This window comes from Wyeomyia smithii, chromosome 3 (genome assembly GCF_029784165.1).
Source record: "Wyeomyia smithii strain HCP4-BCI-WySm-NY-G18 chromosome 3, ASM2978416v1, whole genome shotgun sequence".
Taxonomy (NCBI): Eukaryota; Metazoa; Arthropoda; class Insecta; order Diptera; family Culicidae; genus Wyeomyia; species Wyeomyia smithii.
This window is the reverse complement of record NC_073696.1, coordinates 113517522-113537114: the sequence shown is the minus strand read 5'-3', so window position 1 is coordinate 113537114 and position 19593 is coordinate 113517522. Positions and strand designations below refer to the sequence as shown.

Here is a 19593-nt window from a genome sequence, read left to right as displayed (position 1 = left end):
AGTTTGAAATCTTACACACGATTTTTGGAGTTTTTTGTCCTAGCTTGGATGTCTGTTATCTGTGGTATTGTGTACTAGTCATCTTTGACTATAAACGACTACCCAAAAAAAAAATAACATCAAAAAAACCTTAAAAGTTGCTGTAATTGTACATAGTTATACCACATACATAAGAAATACGTAACACTCAGGAAGAAATCTTCCAAAAAAGTTGGTACAAAATGAACTACTCGAATGGTACCACCCTCTGAATAAAATTACTGTTTGAGTTGTTTTTTAAGGCAGTGTACCTGCGTAACCCTGCTTTTGTCTCGTTCCCACTCGAAAAATGCTGCATTGATTTTGTAAATAACTTTTTGACAGTTCCTTATGGAATTTTCTTTGGGGCTCGATAAAGCCGAGAAAAAGAAAATTCATTTTGTTCATTATTTGTCGAGCAGTTGGACAGGACGAGGTACGGAGTGCTATGAGACAACGTGTACCAGAAAAAAACGCCAGTGTTAGTATGTCTTGTGTATGTGGTTATACCATAATTTAACTACGTTTTTCATTGTATATACATCAATTTTACATTAAATATCATTGTCAAAAACAATAAAAAACATTGTTTTTGTCATTTTTACCATGAAAAGGGGGGGTTGTTATGTATCTTAACAGCATTTTTTCAGGCATTTTTCCCATACATTTAGAAGTCACTGTCAATGTTTTTCAAGGTAAAAATATTGTTGATGGTAGATGCAACAACGAAAAACATGGTAATGACAAAAATCGTTTGCAAGCTTACAGTAAAAATACCATGTTTTTTATGGTTACAATAAAAAACATTGTTCGTTTACTATTCTCACCGCAAAATACATCGAGTAGTCATACTATTATCAAAATAATTCATTCATATCATGGTTATCTCTTACATTGACAATTTCATCATTTGCTTTTTTAGTCCTGTTGTAATAAATTATTATTTTTATCTAGACCATATCGATTAAGGCCCAAATACACACACGGCGTAATGACGCCTTCTCCATACAAAATGGAAGGCGGGATAGCAATCACAGTCTCTTATCAGTCTGTTAAAAACACCGCACAAATCTGGCCAGGCCTAAAAAGATAGCAATTACCATAATATTTTTCTGTGTGTGCGCATGAAATGTAGTTCACCCAACCGCCATCATACTCGAAAGGGCGCCATATTTCTGTTGCCCGTATTGTTGGTTGAGTTGGATATCTATTAGCGAATTTCTTTATTCCACTAGCTCACCTCGTTTTGACCTCGAAGCGCACTAACTGCTGTCAAAACCCTTCTTTATTCGCTCGATTTTGACCCAGTTTTGACCTGCCGTGCTTCCCGAAGCGCACTGTAAAATTTGTCAGCTTCAACCCTGTTTCAATAATCTAAGGTCCAGGGTATAAAGAAGTAAGCTATAAGTTAGTGCCAGCTATGTTTCAAACTGAGCGTTCATTATCAATATGAAAAAAAAAAACTATAAATATCTCATCGCTGTTGCACGCTTTACAATGATACGGTGGGAAATCGCAGAAAAGTTTTTTGCCATCTCTGTTTTTTATTTTAGTTTCATAGACGGAAGGATAAATTTTCGAAGGAGTGAAGAGTACCATAACCGGCAGAACTACTGAAACCGACGCCATCCAAATTCATCATTTTTCATTCATTTCCTTATTCGTGATTTTCATGTTCAAGAAAGTGGGTGTTACTACGCAAAAAGTAGTACTCCGAAATTTTAAAGATCAGTGTATTCTGTTTTTAAACTACTTTTAGTGACAATTTTCAGAAGTTAAACAGAAAATTATCGTTGCGCTTTGTTGTAGCGTCATTTTGGACGCATTTGGCTTTGTTTTTACCAGGAATAAGGTAATTTTTGCGCTTTTCGGCGAGAGCCGCTTGCTAGTCATGAATAGAATTGGAAGAAAAATGTGCGGTCGGCCATCTTTAATTAACGGAGAATGATTTCCGCTTATATATGTATATTTTTATCATGAAGGTTTCTATTCACTCTTTATTTAAAGAATTAGTATAAAATTAGGTTTTTATGAAAATGGAACGTTGGTAATCATTACTAACTATTTGGTCCTATTCCTCGTAATTGTTTCAGAAATACTTTCAATGGATCGATAGAGCAAATGTCTGCTTCTAACGTATCCTTCGTGTTGAATTTCATATATTGTTCATCAAAAGTATATGTTTCATTGCAATGCAATATATAGGTACGAAGTGGGATTTCAGTTTTACTAGTAAGTATAGAATGTGGGTGCCAAGCATGTATAATGATTCTCGTACCTAAATTTGCGAGTTAGTTCTGTCAATAAACGGGTGAATGTATGCAAGTGGTAACAAAAACTTTTCCGCTTAAATCGGTCAACATCAAAAAGCAAAAATCGTGGTTACGAAAACTGTCTCTTCCTCTCTGTCCTCTGTAGATAAGAAAACTATAAAGCCTAAGAGACTGCGCGCGAAATGCCACTGCACCAGCTGGATCCCAGCCTGGTGGAGAAGGCCATCGGATTCCACGGCTTACCGTTGCAAAAAATCTGGGAAGGCGAACGTGGTGAAACCGATCTGTCTCAGCTCGGAATAACCGACCCCAATTATGACGTCTATCAGTCCCGCCAGAAGACGCTCACCTTTCACGACCGCGCCAAACGATTTAAGTTACACCAGTTTCTTGCGAAGAAGGCGGATTTACTATACGATAGTTCCCTAACGGCAACTTTGGCCAAAGACCGCAACGAACGGCGGCGCCATGGGGATTTTCAGCAGTGTGAGTATTTTCGTGTGTGGCCGCCGAGCGTTTCCTTTATTCTCATCCGGATGTTCTGATTTACTTTCCAGATGAACATTTTTTTATTCCGCCGCTAGATATTTTCATGGATTCGGATGCAAATGATAAAATAACTCATTTTTTGGAGGTATCTCATTGAATTTGAAACAGTGTTCAAGTTTGTCTACCAACAAGTTGTGGGGTGGTCATTCATCTATGGAAGAATCTGTAGATTCACTTTGTTCCTATTATAATTAATTTGATCGGTAAACACATTATAATAAAATATAGTATCGAAAATACAATTTATTACACGTAATCTTTTAAACATCTAACATGTTCGGCTTGTAAGTAATCAATTATCGTGGCTGCTCTTAATAATAATGTTAAATAATTGTGCCAATCGAACTGAGTGACCACCTTGCTTCAGGTTGAATAGTTTCCTTCAAGGATTTTACGAAAACCTTATTTATGACTAGAAAAAAGACGAACATTGTGCTATTATTGATATTAAACTGCTTCAATAATTATTTAAGACAACGAGACCCGGTGACGTCGTTTATGGAATTGTGCTGAATCGATCTCATCAAGGAGTTTTGTTTAAAGTGTTATACTCGCTAGGCAACACCTGCTGCTTCGCCAATTCAGCATCCATTAAGGTTGGACTTACGAATATCACTGCTCTCGCCAATCAGAACAAAATGTTAAAAGTATTTGGATGCTAATTTTTAGGCGTACGTGTCCAGTAACTATCTTGTTCCGGTAACTGATCGGAATGGAGCTCCACGCAACTTTGCTGCCAATGATTTGATATGCTGCGAAGTGACTGACGCACAACCTGATTCTAGAAAATTAATCTGCACTATGCATCGCACCGTTAATAGTCGTTCTCCAACAACAATTAATTATGGACTTATAACGGCTGAAGATTTACCGATGGCATACACGTAAGTTGAGTTCCAAGCTGTCCGTCGTCTGGTCATCAAAGGCGGTGACACAATCGCCGCTTCTTCCTCTTTCAGGTTTTAAAATATGCTAGTGCTCTGAATAAAATTCAATTCCTTAATTCTAGTACGTTGTACTCATTGCGCGAAAACAAAATACAGTTCTTCACGCGTTCTACACACTGGAAAATGGCCGATGACAAGTCACACTAAAAGAGGCCAAATCATTCTTTTAGTGAGACTTAACTAGGACTTTTTAAGAGTTTATTGGCCGACACGAGCATTCACCGCCTCGACACACAACCAACTATTGCTCTATCGAAAATATTCGTATCTGATCACAAATCTTCGTTCATTCTTCTTTGTACCGCATGTAGTTTTGCAGCAGCGAAGGAACTCAAATCGTACGAATACTACCTACGTAAAACTCCCTCCTTCAATGATCCTCGTGGGTTCGAATGTTTGATGCAAGAGCTTGGCCTTAGTACGACCGAGTTTTACACCAACATGTCTGGACTCAAAGGGAAATTTCCTCAGTCGGATTATGCCGGAGAGCTGCGTAATAGTCAAGCGAGTAAATGGGCGTTTAGGTAAGCTACGGTTGCAGTTAAAGAAGAAATACTAATTAATCTGAGCATATCTTGTTATTTTAGATCCGTAGCAGAAGGTATCGAGCACTTCAAAGAAGGGCGCCACTCGGAAGCGTTTCAGTGTTTGAACAAAGCGCTCAGTATTGATGCGCGCAATGTCGAAGGATTGGTGGCACGGGGTGCCTTGTACGCCAATAGCGGTTCTTTCAAGAAAGCCGTCGATGATTTTGAAATGGCATTGAAGATAAATTCTTCCCATGCAAACGCCCGAAAGTACATGGGAGAAACGCTGGTTGCGTTGGGCAGAAGTTACGAGGAAGAGAATCGCATAGAAGAAGCCAGAAAAGCTTATCAAGATTGTTTGAACATTATTCCTCATCACGAGGAAGCACAAAATTCGTTGGAATTTCTCAAAACAAAAACGTTCAACAAGCAGATTGTTGCTCCCAACGAATTGGAGTTGCCTGGTAAGTCTCGAAGGTTTTGAATTCCGAAAACCCGAACCTCATGGGATTTAGATGGGTTTTGTAATAAAAATATTTGGGATCGGATTTCGACGGCATAACTATTTTGGGTATGACAAATATTTTTGTTGTCATGTCTATGATACAGATTAAAGATGTTCGAAGCGATGTATAACGGTTTTTTTTTATGAATACCGTGCTTACGCGTATGTGCCTGCGTGTCAGTTGTATGCAAAACTGAAAATCCAACGAATCTTTTTATGTAAAAATCGGTGGGATAAAACTTGAAGCAGACAACATTTCAATGATTTTTTGTCAGGAAAATTTAATGAATGCGAGTTCCAATCAAATTTGGCTGAAAAACAGAGTTGTAATCAATTGTTACTGGAAAAAAGGTGTTCTAGAGCAAATTTTTGACTCAATAATTGTCTCTTAGATTTAAACTCCACAAAACACCACCGTTTCCATCACATAAATTGAAAAAGAGAATAAAATTTATGTAAACGTAAAAAAATACATTCATATTTTATCTACAAAACGCTCACATTACACTTCAATTTTAATTTCAAATGAGCTTCAGTGTAGAAACCCTACAATAAAATTCAACTTAGCATTTTTCTCCCTCGACGTTTGGCTCAGACCTACTTTTTCATGGAGCCAGGTCTTATAAAATAACGTCTTGCAATTTTCATCGGATAGCATTTATAACGGCAAACATTGAGTCCGTGTTGTGTGAAATCGTTTAGAAAGATACTTTAATAATTGTTCCTTCATCTGTTACATACTATCAACTTTACTTGGCTCAACTTAGCATTTACTTCAAAAACAGACAAGTTCATTTTCACAGTCGTTTAACTAACAAAACGACGAAACTAAACAATGAAGAAAAAAACAGATCATTTGTAACATACACGAGTTCGAGTTTTTCATTTCGATTAATAACAACTGGCTTAGAATTTTGAGGTTAAAAAATAGTACTTGTTACTTGTTGACGATTGATTGAAATGCATAATATAAGAGTAAAAGTGACTTAATTTCATTTTTTGGAAGACACGTAATACTTTGGAGAACGTAAAATAAACTTCGATGTGCCCACAACATTTATTGAGTAAACGAATAATCAGTTATCAAAATCTTGGCAGTGATAAATGTTATTACTTCATGTATCATTAGAAAATTACGTTATCAAAATTGTTTAACCCGAAGATTATCGTTCAAAATGAAAAAGTGTCTGTCGAAATGAACAGACACATCAACGAAAGCCACTCTGGGATGCGACAAATTGTGTTTTGAAAGATAATTAACGATTTGGTTCCCTCTTCGCAGCTTTGAATATCCCCAAGTCATCACATGATCGTAGCAAGCAATCGAACAGTAGCAACAACAACAAGCAAGAACCGGACACATCCGGTGTCAGTGGCTCAAAGGTTCATGACGTTTCCGAGTCCCGGAAGGACAAGAAGTCTGTCAAGAAACCGGAGAAAAAGAAACGCCACAAGAAACAGCAAAGTAGCTCCAGCGATTCCAGTTCGAACAGTTCCGAGTCGAGTGATTCAAGCAGCGGTTCGGAAAGCAGCAGCAGCGATTCGTCGTCTACTACAGGTAGGTTTCGACGGGCGGGTCATGCTTGTTGCCATGAAATCAATACACTTTTCAGCGATACAATACGAGTGGTGGATGACCGTTGTAGATACTGGTGGAAAATCAATTACAGATTGGAGGGAAAATTCTCTTTGTGATAGGCCAGCTAAATCCACACATCTTCGTTGCCATTTTTATCCAGAAGATAAATTGTTTCGACTTGTTTCCTTTTTACATCATTGTCCATATGTTTTAGGTTTGAAAAATTGCTTTCAAATGATGGATGATTATATTTTGTTGAAACTAGAAATGATTGAAATGAGGATACTTGTTTTTACATAAAAGCCGTCGCAAAATTGAGCATATATGCGAAGGACATTCAACCAAAGAATAATCGGTCAATGAGCCGGAAAACGGAGTATTGGTTTACAGAACAGAATATACGACCAAATGCATATTATACCGGAAACCGAATTTAGCAGAAAACAATTTCGAGATAATCAGCGCAACTGAAGGTGGTTACAGCTGCAAATGCAAGCATGTTGAAAATCATTTTCACTTATTTTCCCGTAATTTTGAAGCGAGCCTCTTGCTTTGTTTGCTCCGATGGAAAATGGGAAGTGTATTCATTAAGGGGATTTGTTTTGTTTTTACAGATTCGTCTAAATCATCGCGGGCCAAGAAGCGTACCAAGCGGAGTAAAGCTGACAAAAAACTTAAGTCGCTTTCGCCGCTTAGCAAGCGTATGTCGGCTGGTATGGGTAACGATACCCGCGCTTCGGATGGACTGTTTCCGTTTGGCAATCAATCTTCTGCGTTGGGACATTCGTCCTCTGGTGCGGACGAATATGAGCAAAAGGTATGCCCTTAAATATATCTGCATTCATTCTTAATCTTTAATAACTCTTCCGTCCGTCTCAAGGTACGTAAGTTTTTGGATATGCCACGGGATGAAGATGACTATGAGGAAAAGGTTCGACGCTTCGTAGCTGAGGCCGCCAAATACCAAAAGGAGCGTAAGGCACAGGACGATAAATCCAAGAAGAAAAAGAAGAAGGAAGAGAAAAAGGTTAAAAAAGAAAGCAGGAAGAAGCGCAAGTCCGAGGAAAAGAAAAAATCTAAGAAAAAGGACAAGGATGATGATGTGCTGAACAATGAAAAGTTGAAGGAAGCATTAAAGTAAGTTCGGAATTCGGATTATAATACCCTTATAGTAGCTTAAAAATTCTTTGTTTCTTTTTCCTCCTGGTAGAATCTTTGAAAATTTCCCCGTACTGGATGAGCTTGGCTCAAAACTGTCGCTATACTATTCGAAGAAGGAAAATGCTGCTGCCGGACCAAGTGGAATTTCGCTTCTCTCCAAGAACTTGAAAAAGGAAATGACGAAAGCAGACAAAGTGGTGACAATAAAAGCACCGGAAATGGCAAAGGAACGACCAACGAAAGATGGAAAGTGGCGCATGATGTTCAACAAAGATGAACGATCGGTCAAGGAACCAACGGTGGTGAAAGTAGCTGTACCGAAGCAGTATGCTTTCCCCAACGAATCGGACGATGAGGGTGGAACGCTAGGAGTGTTCCAAATGCAGCAGCATCAACAACAGTTACAGCAGAAGGCAAATGCAAGGACAGGTCGTTATGAGGAAAAAACTAGAAGAGTTGTAATCACTACAGAGAAGCAAAAGCCATCTGTTTCCCAAATGGCCCCAGTCAAATCTGGACCTGTCGTTCTGGACAAGTTTGGTAATTTCCGACTGGCGAACGCCGATGATGCAGTTAAACCACCGGAGCCTTCCGGACCTCCACGACAGTCACGCAGCAGATCTCGTGGTAGGCGTTATGGCAGCTCCAGTCGATCAAGATCGCAAAGCGGCGGAAAACGATCTCGTTCTGGTAGTTTTCGACGTCGTTTCAGTCGTTCAAGATCACGCTCTTTTAGTCGTTCACGGTCCAGGTCTTACTCAAGAAGCCGTTCTCGTTCGCGTAGCTTTGAGCGTCGTCGTTTCGACCGCCGCGGTTACCACCACCGCGGTCGAGGTAACTTTTATGATCGACCATACAATCGTTTCGGATACCATCATCGTGGTAATTTCATGAATCGTCGCGGTGGTTTCCGAGATTTCCGTGATTATAATAATCGTGGATACGGGCGACCGTTCCGTGCTCGGTTCCGTGGGGGAGGTAACAATCACAATTACCGATTCCAGCGTTCTTACAGCCACAGTAGAAGTGACAGTAAATCACCGGATCGCGTTACAAGCCCCAGTGACCGACAGCGCGACCGGTCCCGGTCACGTGATGATGACAAGCGGTCGGAGGATTCCCCAATCATAATCAAGGAACGTGATACACCGCCAAAATCGAAGGCTAAAAAGGACGACAAACCTAGTGTTGATTCGGAACCGAGTACCACATCTACGGGCCACGACGCTGATAACTGGGGAGATGATAGAGATCCGCCTCCACCTGGCGCTGACGAAGGAATATTGATGAAGAATTTAGGTGACTAATAAACATTTTTGTAGTTCTAAGTGTTCTGTAGTACGCAGAATTATTTCAATATTCAACACATTGATAAATCTTGTTTGCATACTGTGGACTTTATGATTCTGATATTTCCAAATATTGCACATCAAATATAACATTAGACATTCAGGAATAGACGTCTGCTTACCAATCCGAAATACCGCAGGTTGCAATTGTAGTGGTAGCTTGTAAACTAAACTTTCGAATATTAGCTGATGTTCTCTGATGCTTGTTTTTGTTTGTTTCCAATCGGATTCGTAGGTGGAAGAATTAATTTTGCTCTTAAATCTTTCCCGAGAGTGTCATGAAAAACTTTTTTTCTCCACTAACGCTAAAAGTAAAGCAAAGCCTTGGTGCTACATTTCGATTTGGAACTCGACCTTTTGTTTTATTATACACAGACTTCGCATCCAACTGTAAAGTGTACAGGACAATTGTGGGGCTAGCGGCTAGCTACGATCCTACTGACACTAAAGGCCCAAACACAATGGATACGTTTGCGTTGCGTTGACATTAAATTGACAAATGTATGGGCTAACTGTCAAATTGCCGCAACGTATCAATTGTGTTTAGACCTTGAAGCTCAGCGCAGTCCGTAGTATTCTTCACAACTTGACAAGTTTGACGTCATCAGCGTACAATATACGGAACCATCCGGGAGTAGCAAAGAAATATTGTTGATGAATAACATAAAGAGTAGCGTTCCAAGATTGTTACCTTGCAGGACTCCAGAGACATTTGTAACTTACCAATCAGACGAGAGCCGTTGTGGCTCGTGCTGTATCAAGAATTTGTCGCCATGTTGCTCGGTTTTGGGCTGTGTTTCGCCAGTTCCCCAGGCGTCTCATCACCCGCAAGTCTTCTTCGATCTGGTCGAGCCATCGTGCACGCTGCGCCCCTCTATTTCTGGTGCCGGCAGGGTTGCTGAAGAGAAGTGATTTCACAGCGTTGCCTTCCGGCATCCTTACGACATGACCGGCCCATCGCAACCTATTAACTTTCGTCAGGTGTGCAATGGGATTCTCTCTTAGCAGCGCGTGCAGTTCGTGGTTCATGCGCCGTCGCCATTCTCCGTCGTCCGTCTGTACTCCACCGTAGATAGTCCGTAGCACCTTCCGTTCAAAAACTCCAAGAGCGTTAAGGTCCTCCGCGAGAAGCGTTGTTGTCTCGATCCCGTAGAGGACTACCGGTCTTATCAGGGTTTTGTACAGCGTCAAATTCGTGCGTCGTCGCACTCGATTCGATCGAAGTGTTTTCCGAAGTGAAAAGTAGGCACGATTTCCTGCCTGGATGCGTCTCTGGATCTCTTTGCTGGTGTTATTGTCGGCGGACCCCAAATACACGAACTCATCGACCACCTCAAGCTCATCACCGTCTACAGAGATTTGAGTTGGTAGGCTGATGATGTTATTCTCTCGCTCGCATGTATTTTGTTTTCGACGCATTTATTCGCAGTCCGATCCGTCCAGCTTCGGCTTTCAGTCGGGCGTAAGTTTCCTCCGCCGTCGCAAAGTTACGTGATATGATGTCGAAGTCATCCGCGAAGCCCAGAAGCTGAACAGACCTTGTGAAAATTGTGCCCCTCGTGTCGATGCCCGCCCTCCGGATCACACCCTCAAGGGCGATGTTAAACAGCAAACAGGAAAGTCCATCACCTTGTCTCAACCCTCTGCGCGATTCAAAGGGACTCGAGAGTATCCCCGAAACACGCACGTAGCACATCACTTGCGCCATGGTGGCTCTGATCAATCGAGTCAGTTTATCCGGAAATCCGTTGTCGTGCATGATCTGCCATAGCTGTTCTCGATCGACTGTATCATAGGCCGCCGTAAAGTCAATGAAGATGTGATGTGTGGGCACGTTGTACTCCCGACATTTCTGTAAGATCTGTCGGATTGAGAAGATCTGGTCCGTGGTGGCACGGGCTCCCATGAAACCCGCTTGGTACTGACCCACGAACCTCCTGGTTAAAGGTGATAGACGACGGAACAGGATCTGTGAGAGTATTTTGTAGGCGGCATTGATAAGCGAGAGACCGCGGTAGTTGCGGCACTCCAGCTTGTCGCCCATTTGTAAACTGTGCTGAAAACTGAGTCCCTGAGTTCACGCATAGTGTTCGATGGACGCGAACCATTGCAGGAGGTAAGATGACACTCCCAATTTTTCGAGTTTAGCTAAAAGTGAAGTGGTCTACTCGGTCGAATGCCGCTTTCAGATCAGTATACGTTCCGGAATCTTTTGGGCCACTGTTACTCATGTTTCGCAAGCAACGAATACAACTCGATTAAATTAGTAGTTATCGATAGTTTCGGATAAAAACCATGTTGATCCGATGAGATGTATTGTTTGCAGCAGGTGAAAAGAGCAACAGAGAAAAATAATTTTAGTTTAGCCATGGCAGCAACAACGTGCCGACTTGTTATTTCTAGCAGATTGAAACCGATAACATCCCTAGGAAGGGAACTTTGTTTTTGACGTAGAACTACGTTTTTCTTAAGCCTACCACATAGGGATGTAAATAGGAAAACTATTAACGAAATGGGGACGAAATATGTCCCTTTTTAAATGCTTATAAATCGGTTTGTTTTCAACCGATTTCCTTCATTTTTGCAGCAATTTTTTGGAAAATTATACACGCATCCACCCAAATGTAAAAACTTGTTGATTGATTATGCAAACTATTTTTTTTGTTCACACAACATTTATTTGACACGGCACAATACAAATTAATGTTTTACGGAGCCAATTAAATCTAATGCCTTATGGTCTAAAATATCTTATAAGCTAAAGGCAAATTCTTTACCCTCGCTGCCGACTACGAGCTGAAACTAAATCTAATACTAAAACTAACATGGTTTTTTTTGGTTTCGCTGTTAAATTGGCACCTTGATGCTCTTCAAGTAGCTATAAACATGTAGCATAATATCACGAACTGGCACATAGGGCTGTATCCCTCGGGCCCTGAGGGTATCCAAAAGTAGAGATCTGGCGCCGCGGTATTCAGCACACACCCAAACCACGTATTCAATGTCTTGGTACACTAATCCACAAACGCAATGATTACTGCTCGCCAGCCCAATACGCAGGAGATGTGCATCTAACCCGTAGTGGTTGGACATAATTCGAGACATCATGCGAATGAAATCTCGTCCTACATCCAACCCACGAAACCAAGGTTTGGTGGAAACCTTGGGGATGATGCTGTGTAGCCACCCCCCAGTTCTCCCTTATCCCACGAGGCCTGCCAGTTGATAAGTGTATTCTGACGTGAACATTTTAAAAATTCATTGTAGGCAATTGGTCTGTTGTAAATATCACCGTTTGTTGCGCCCACCTTAGCCAAAGTGTCCGCTTTCTCGTTGCCCGGAATGGAACAATGAGAAGGGACCCACACTAAGGTAGTCTTATAAGGTCTCTTGGGTGGGCGCCCCACCATGATCCAGTAATTGTCCGGAGAAAATTCACTCTTTGTTGACATTTTTTCATCAAATACCGAACGTGACATCCCCAGGTGCCTTTCGAATCGAACCAGACACCAAGAAATTTAGACACCAAAACCTGAGAAATCGTTTCATTCATCATTTGTAAGTGGAGCTGAGCAGGCTCACGCTTCCTAGAAAAAACTACTGTCTCAGTCTTCTCCGGAGAGAATTCGATACCTAGCTGTAAAGCCCAAGCAGACAAATTGTCCAAGGTATCTTGCAATGGTCCTTGCAAATCGGCAGCTTTGGCTCCTGTAACAGAGACCACGCTGTCGTCTGCAAGTTGCCTTATCGTGCATAAATTTGCCAGACATGCGTCAATGTCATTCACATAAAAATTGTAAAAAAGGGGGCTTAAGCATGCGCCCTGGGAAAGACCCATGTCGCTAATACGAAAAGTTGCCAAATCGCCATGCGTAAAATGCATATGCTTTTCGGACAGCAAATTATGCAAAAAATTGTTCAAAATTGGTGAAAATCCTTGTCGGTGAAGTTTGCCCGAAAGAATGTCAATAGAAACGGAATCAAAAGCCCCCTTAATGTCCAAAAACACAGATGCCATTCGTTCTTTGCGAGCATAGGCTAGCTGAATATCTGTAGAAAGCAACGCAAGACAATCATTCGTTCCTTTGGCACGGCGGAAGCCAAATTGAGTATCTGATAGTAGACCGTTTGATTCGACCCAATGGTCTAAACGACGGAGTATCATTTTCTCCATCAATTTCCGGATACAGGATAGCATTGCAATCGGCCTATAAGAGTTGTGATCAGAAGCTGGTTTTCCCGGTTTTTGGATGGCGATCACCTTCACTTGCCTCCAATCCTGCGGTACAATGTTTTGCTCCAGGAACTTATTGAACAAGTTCAACAAGCGCCTCTTGGCATTGCCGGGTAGATTCTTCAACAAGTTGAATTTGATTCTATCTAACCCAGGCGCGTTATTGTTACAGGACAGGAGGGCAACTGAAAATTCTGCCATCGTAAAAGGCGATTCTATCGCGTCGTGGCCCGGAGACGTCTCGCGAACAAAGTTTTGCGCAGGAACAGAGTCCGGACATACTTTCCTGGCAAAATCAAATATCCACCGACATGAAGACTCCTCGCTTTCGTTGACCGTTATACGATTTCGCATTCTTCGGGCTGTGTTCCAAAGAGTGCTCATCGATGTCTCCCTTGACGTTTCGTTTACGAACCGGCGCCAATTTCCACGTTTCTTTGCTCGGACCAAGCTTTTGAACTTGGTCTCAAGCTCCAAATACCGCTTAAAGTCGTCGGGTTGACCTTTCACCCAAAAGAAGGCCTTAAACGCGTCGGATTTTTCCGTGTAGACATCGAAGCACTCTTTGTCCCACCACGGAGTGGGAGGCCGTTCTTTGATCGTCACGCCGGGATATTTCTTCGTTTGGGCTTGCAACGCGGCGTCGAGAACCAAGCCCGCGAGGAGGTTGTATTCTTAAGTGGTGGGTGATGTTGAATCGACTCGACAGCTTCTGATATCATTTCCTCGTATAATTTCCAATCGATCTTCCGTGTGAGGTCATACGGAATATCAACTGATCGCGTGCGAGTTGAACCATTATCAATTGAAATTTGAATAGGCAAATGATCGCTACCGTGGGGATCAAGGACTACCTTCCATATGCAATCCAACCGTAGCGATGTTGAACATAAAGATAAATCTAAAGCACTGGGGCGCGCTGGAGGTTTTGGAACGCGTGTCATATCCCCGTTGTTTAATATTGTCATGTCGAAGTCGTCGCAGAGGTTATAGATCAAAGAGGAACGGTTATCATTAGAAGGGGAACCCCAAGCCACGCCACAATCTACCAAACTCAAACGTGGCGAGGGAAGAAGTTCTATTATATCAAAGAGCAGCCGTTGCCCAACCTGTGCTCTGGGAGGAATATATATTGAGGCAATACAAAGCTCTTTATCTTGTATTGTCATTTGACATGCGACAGCTTCGCGCCTGGGGCCGTGGGGAGGTTAATACGATAGAAGGAATAGCACTTCTTAATCCCTAGAAGTACTCCTCCGTAAGGGGTGTCTCGGTCGAGGCATATTATATTAAAATCATGGAAGCTAAGATCTACATTTGAAGTGAGCCAAGTTTCACAGAGGGAAAATGCATCGCATTTATACTTATTAATCAAAACTTTAAATGAATCAATTTTGGGGATGATACTTCTACAATTCCACTGTAAAATAGAGATAGAATCCTTCATCTCAGCCGATGAATTAGCCATCGAAGGATACGATCGCTGCAAGGAGGGGCCATTTAGCAGTCAACTGCTTCAAAAACGTTTTAACTGTTGGTAGAAATGCCAGCAGAAGACTTTTAAGAGGATCAGTTATGTTGAAATTTTCAAAAATCCAGTCCACAATATCTGAAAACTTCAGCAGTCCAGATTCTGGCTGAATCTTGGACGAAAACGAAGGAACAGTTGGGTTTTTTGATGTTCCTGGAAGTGCCGGAAACTCTTTACTTGAATTCAATTTTGCCAATCCCGGAGGAGTTTGCTTCGGATTTTCTACAGCACTTTTTTGTTTCTTAGTATCAGTCACTTCAGATGGAGACCTTTTCTGTCCTTTCCTAGGAAGTCTAGGGGAAGAGAGGTTTTTCCTCTTCCTAGACTTCCCGGGTTCAACAAAAGAAGGTTCCCCAACTGTACAGTCAGAATCAGACTCATCGGATGACAAGACCTCAAAAAGATTCGGGGAAACCAGTTTGGTGGCAGCGGCCTCTTTGAGCATTTCTGCGAAAGTGCGCTTAGAGCGCTCTTTCAGAGACCGCTTGATCTTTTCTTGGCGCTGTTTGTACGCGGGACATGCAGACAGCTCATGCGGAGTCTGCCCACAATAAAGGCACTTTTCAGCACCCTTATTACAGGCGTCATCCGCATGCTGCTCTCCGCACTTGCCACAACGTGCTTTATTGCCACAGTGGGAGGCCGTATGGCCCAACAGTTTGCACTTGAGGCAATTCATTACCCGCGGTACAAACAAGCGCACGGGTAGACGCATTTTATCCACGAGCACATAGCTCGGCAGAGCAGACCCGGCGAAAGTCACGCGAAAAGAGTCTGATGGGGTGTAAGTTTTTACACCCTTGTCGAGCGATACTGAATGTAATTGCTTACATTCAAGTATCTTGGCAGGTTCAAGGCTAGAATCCTTGAAAAGGCCTGTTCCAGCCTTCAACAGGTCCTCGACAGCCAGACTCGATTCGCTGACCACACCGTCAATCTCAACTACGCGAGCTGGAATGTACACGTGGTACTCCCGCGTGAAGAGCTCACAAGCAGCAATCTCGTTTGCTTGCTTGAGGTCGGACACCAAAACCCGCAGTTTATTCGGGCGTACTTTGGTTATTTCAGTCACGGCTGTAAACCGTGCCAGATCTCTACATATTTGCATTGTGTTCAATGCTTTCACTTTCGGCCGGAAAAATACAGCCCCAATACCAGCTTTGCCCTCCGGATACTGCTTAAGCCGATGGGTAGCTTCCTGCGGGGTTCCATTCTTAACCCTTGGAACTTATATAGGGGGGGGAATGTTTGTTATGATTTATTTATGTACTAATATCTATTCAGAATTAATATTGTGTGTTCTGCCACAAATGGTGACATTTCAACACTATTATATATGTATATATATATATATATATATATATATATATATATATATATATATATATATATATATATATATATATATATATATATATATATATATATATATATATATATATATTTTTTTTTTTTTTTTTTTTTTTTCAGGTGGAGGGGAAATTTGCATCCAAACCCCTGAGGTGACCAACCTCAGGGAGTGTGGGGTTGGTTTGAATCAGTGACCGGACCCACTAAAACCCCTCCAGTCTCCAGCCCATAATACTCCCCGGGACCACCGCTAGGTATTGCTTCGGGGAGCGGCTTTTGTGCTCTGTGCACCCTCTTGGTTCTATAGATCTCTTTGCTAACTTAGCTAACTAACCTGGAGACTGGCCGTTAGCTAACACTGGCGTGTCGGTGGTCAACCTGTCGCCTGTTTTGCAATTCTAAAACTATTTGAGAGGCGACTGTACAAACCGCCCTCCAAATGTTTGGGTCTTTACACATCCTCCGAACTAGGTTGTCCGGAGTGGTGTCTGGCCCGCTCACTACCATCATGTCGCTCCGCGCATGCACAAAACGAGGGCACACGAAGAAGACATGCTCAGCAGTTTCTTCCGCATCCGCACACTCGGGACACATAGGGGACCCCGCATGCCCGAATCTGTGTAGATACTGCCTGAAGCAACCATGACCTGACAGAATCTGTGTCAAGTGGAAGTTAACTTCTCCATGGCGCCTCCCGACCCATCCGGATACGTCCGGAATAAGTCGATGCGTCCATCTACCCTTTGCGGAATTGGACCATTCCTGCTGCCATCTGATCATCGAGAATGACCTTCTGGTGCCTCGTATACCCCTTGTGTCACGTTGATCGAAGCATTCTACGTCCTCCTTAATGGCTATGCTGATAGGCATCATGCCGGACAGGACGCAGATTGCGTCGTATGACACTGTACGGTACGCGCTCACAACCCTCAGGCACATGAGCCTGTAGGTACTTTCCAGTTTTCGACGATGACTGTTGGTACCTAACGCTTTGGACCACGCTGGCCCACCATACCTAAGTATGGACGAAACCACGCTGGCAAGAAGTTTACGCTTGCTGCCATATACCGCTGAGCTATTGGACATCATTCGAGATAGTCCTGCAGCGGCCGTTGAAGCCCTCTTACAGGCATAGTCGACGTGACTCTTAAATGTGAGCTTATCGTCAACCATAACCCCCAAGAGCTTCAAGGAACGCCTTGAGGTAATGGTGCAGTCACCGACTCTGATCACCGCCTGTTGCTCTAATTTGCGGTTGTTCACAACCGTAACCTCCGTTTTATGGTGCGCTAACTCCAGTTTCCTAGAGTGCATCCAGTCTTCGACCTTGCGTATGCAGTGCGCGGCCGTCAACTCGACCTCTTCGATCGACTCGCCGTAGACCTCTAGCGTGATGTCGTCTGCGAAACCGACGATCACAACCCCTACAGGGAACTTTAGTTTCAACACCCCGTCATACATGACATTCCACAACACTGGGCCCAGGATGGAACCTTGCGGTACCCCTGCGGTGATTGGGACGCACTTCTGACCCTCCTCCGTGTTGTAAACTAGTACCCGATTCTGGAAATAATTTTCCAAAATCTTGTACAACGACACCGGTACGTAGATGCTCCTAAGCGCGAGCGCTATGGAGTCCCAACTGGCGCTATTGAATGCATTCTTCACGTCAAGCGTGACGATTGCGCAATAGCGAATGCCCCAACTCTTACGCTGGAGTGCTACCTCTGCCGTCTTGGTGACAGAGAGAATAGCATCCAGCGTGGATCTACCTTTCCGGAAGCCGAACTGGTTACTTGCCAGACCGTTTACACCCTCTGTGTACTTCACCAGTCTGTTGAGGATAATCCTCTCAAGCACCTTGCCCGTAGTGTCCAGCAGACAGATAGGTCTGTATGCCGATGGGTCCCCTGGCGGTTTCCCAGCCTTCGGCAACAGCACCAATCTCTGTCGCTTCCACCTGTCCGGAAAGAGGCAGTCATCCAGGCACTTCTGCATGACTGCTCGAAATAGATCAGGGGCCACTATTTTTAGCCTAGGTTGTGGTGAGACTCAGGCATTGGGCCGCCGAATTCTCACAAAAGCCACATTATCCGGAAGCAGCTCTGACGGAGCGAATAGTGCCGCTCCCACCACCCAAATGCACTAATTCGCCCATTGGGATTGATGCCAGTAAGTTCCCAATTACGGTAACTGGTCGCAACGCCATATGATAAGAGTCGGATTTCGTTTTCGTACCACGATTCTGGGCTGGCACCTGCGCCGAGCTCCCTTAGTAAGGTCGTGTGACAACGGCTTGAAACGGCGAGACAACAACCGGTGCAGGGGTCTCCGTCCCGTAAAACCTGGCAGGCCTTCCAGTACGTTCCAAATTCATTGCCCGGTGGGAACCGGGCAGGAGTGGGATCAGATGTCCTTTCCTGACTTGCGCCGGTCAGGGGTGTCATAGTTGCTCATAAGGCGCTATGGCAGCCGCCCCTAGCCATGGCCTCACTGCTTCGGCATAGACTACCATGGGACCAGATAGGCGACCACTCCAGTATGGATAAGGATAGCGGCTGGAAGGGGGACCCAATTAACAAGAATGAATATTGAAAAAATGAAGATCAACAATTGGGCGCAGATGGGTTGAAAAACCCGTTTGCACGAGGAGGCATCCAGAGGTCTCCGCCGAGAAAGGCGGAGATGGATGCAGTAAAGGACGCCTGCGAAGACGGCAAAGGCAGTACGCCTACCGGATCGACGCAAGACATCGCAGTGGCTGGTCCACTGTTGATAAAGGCGGTCGGAAGACAGCGAGACACGCTACCGAAGGTAGTAGCGCTGTCGGAGCAGCTCGATGCCATAATCGAGTTTGCGAAAAGTCGCACCAACACGACGAAGTACCTGAAGCAGGCTCTCTACATGCTTCGGTCCTCCGTCGATGCTGCGAAGAAGGAGCACGCCGAGCTCAAGGCAAGAGCGGTGGCTGCAGAGAAGAATGCAACGGAGGTGACCGGAAGGGCGACGAAGTCGGTCCAAACGGACACCTGCACGTTTGCAGTGGTTTGCGCCTCCGGGTCAGCCGCAAAAAGAGCAAGGCAGTCTCCGGGGGAAGCCCCCGAGAACAGCAAGAAACGGTTGGTTGTGCTAAGCCCGCGAGATAGCACACCAACGGCCTCCAAGTCCGCCGAAAAGTCTGCCGAAGTGGCAGCTACGGGAAACCCTTGGGTTACCGTGGGAGGAAGGAAGCGCCAAAAAGACAGCAAGCGCAACGACGAGAAGGCGACAAATCGTCCAAAAACGGGAAAGAAGGCGCGAAGCAGGGGCGACGCCCTCATACTCAAGACGGAGGGGTCCAAGTACTCCGAAGTCTTGAAGAAAATGAGAGGCGAAACCCAGCTCAAGGATCTGGGAGCGGATGTGCGGACCATCCGTCGTTCTCGCGCCGGCGAGATGATCCTTGAGCTCCGTAAGGATGCTAAAAACAAGGGCGCTGCCTACAAGACGGTAGCCGAGCAGGTCCTCGGGAAAGATGTGCAAATTCGGGCACTCACCTCAGAGGTGACTCTCCAGCTCAAAAACCTGGAT

General features: G+C 43.9%; 1 protein-coding gene across 1 annotated transcript; it reads left to right on the top strand.

The window, feature by feature from the left end:
• Positions 1-1666: 1666 nt before the first annotated feature.
• LOC129729456 (tetratricopeptide repeat protein 14) lies at positions 1667-9015 on the top strand. Its single transcript, XM_055688036.1, has 11 exons — positions 1667-1870; positions 2437-2777; positions 2849-2925; positions 3314-3436; positions 3510-3724; positions 4099-4311; positions 4375-4778; positions 6102-6377; positions 7013-7215; positions 7279-7535; positions 7609-9015. The coding sequence occupies exons 2-11, from the start codon at positions 2474-2476 to the stop codon at positions 8864-8866; spliced, it is 3330 nt and encodes a 1109-aa protein (XP_055544011.1). The 5' UTR covers positions 1667-1870; positions 2437-2473; the 3' UTR covers positions 8867-9015.
• Positions 9016-19593: the final 10578 nt, after the last annotated feature.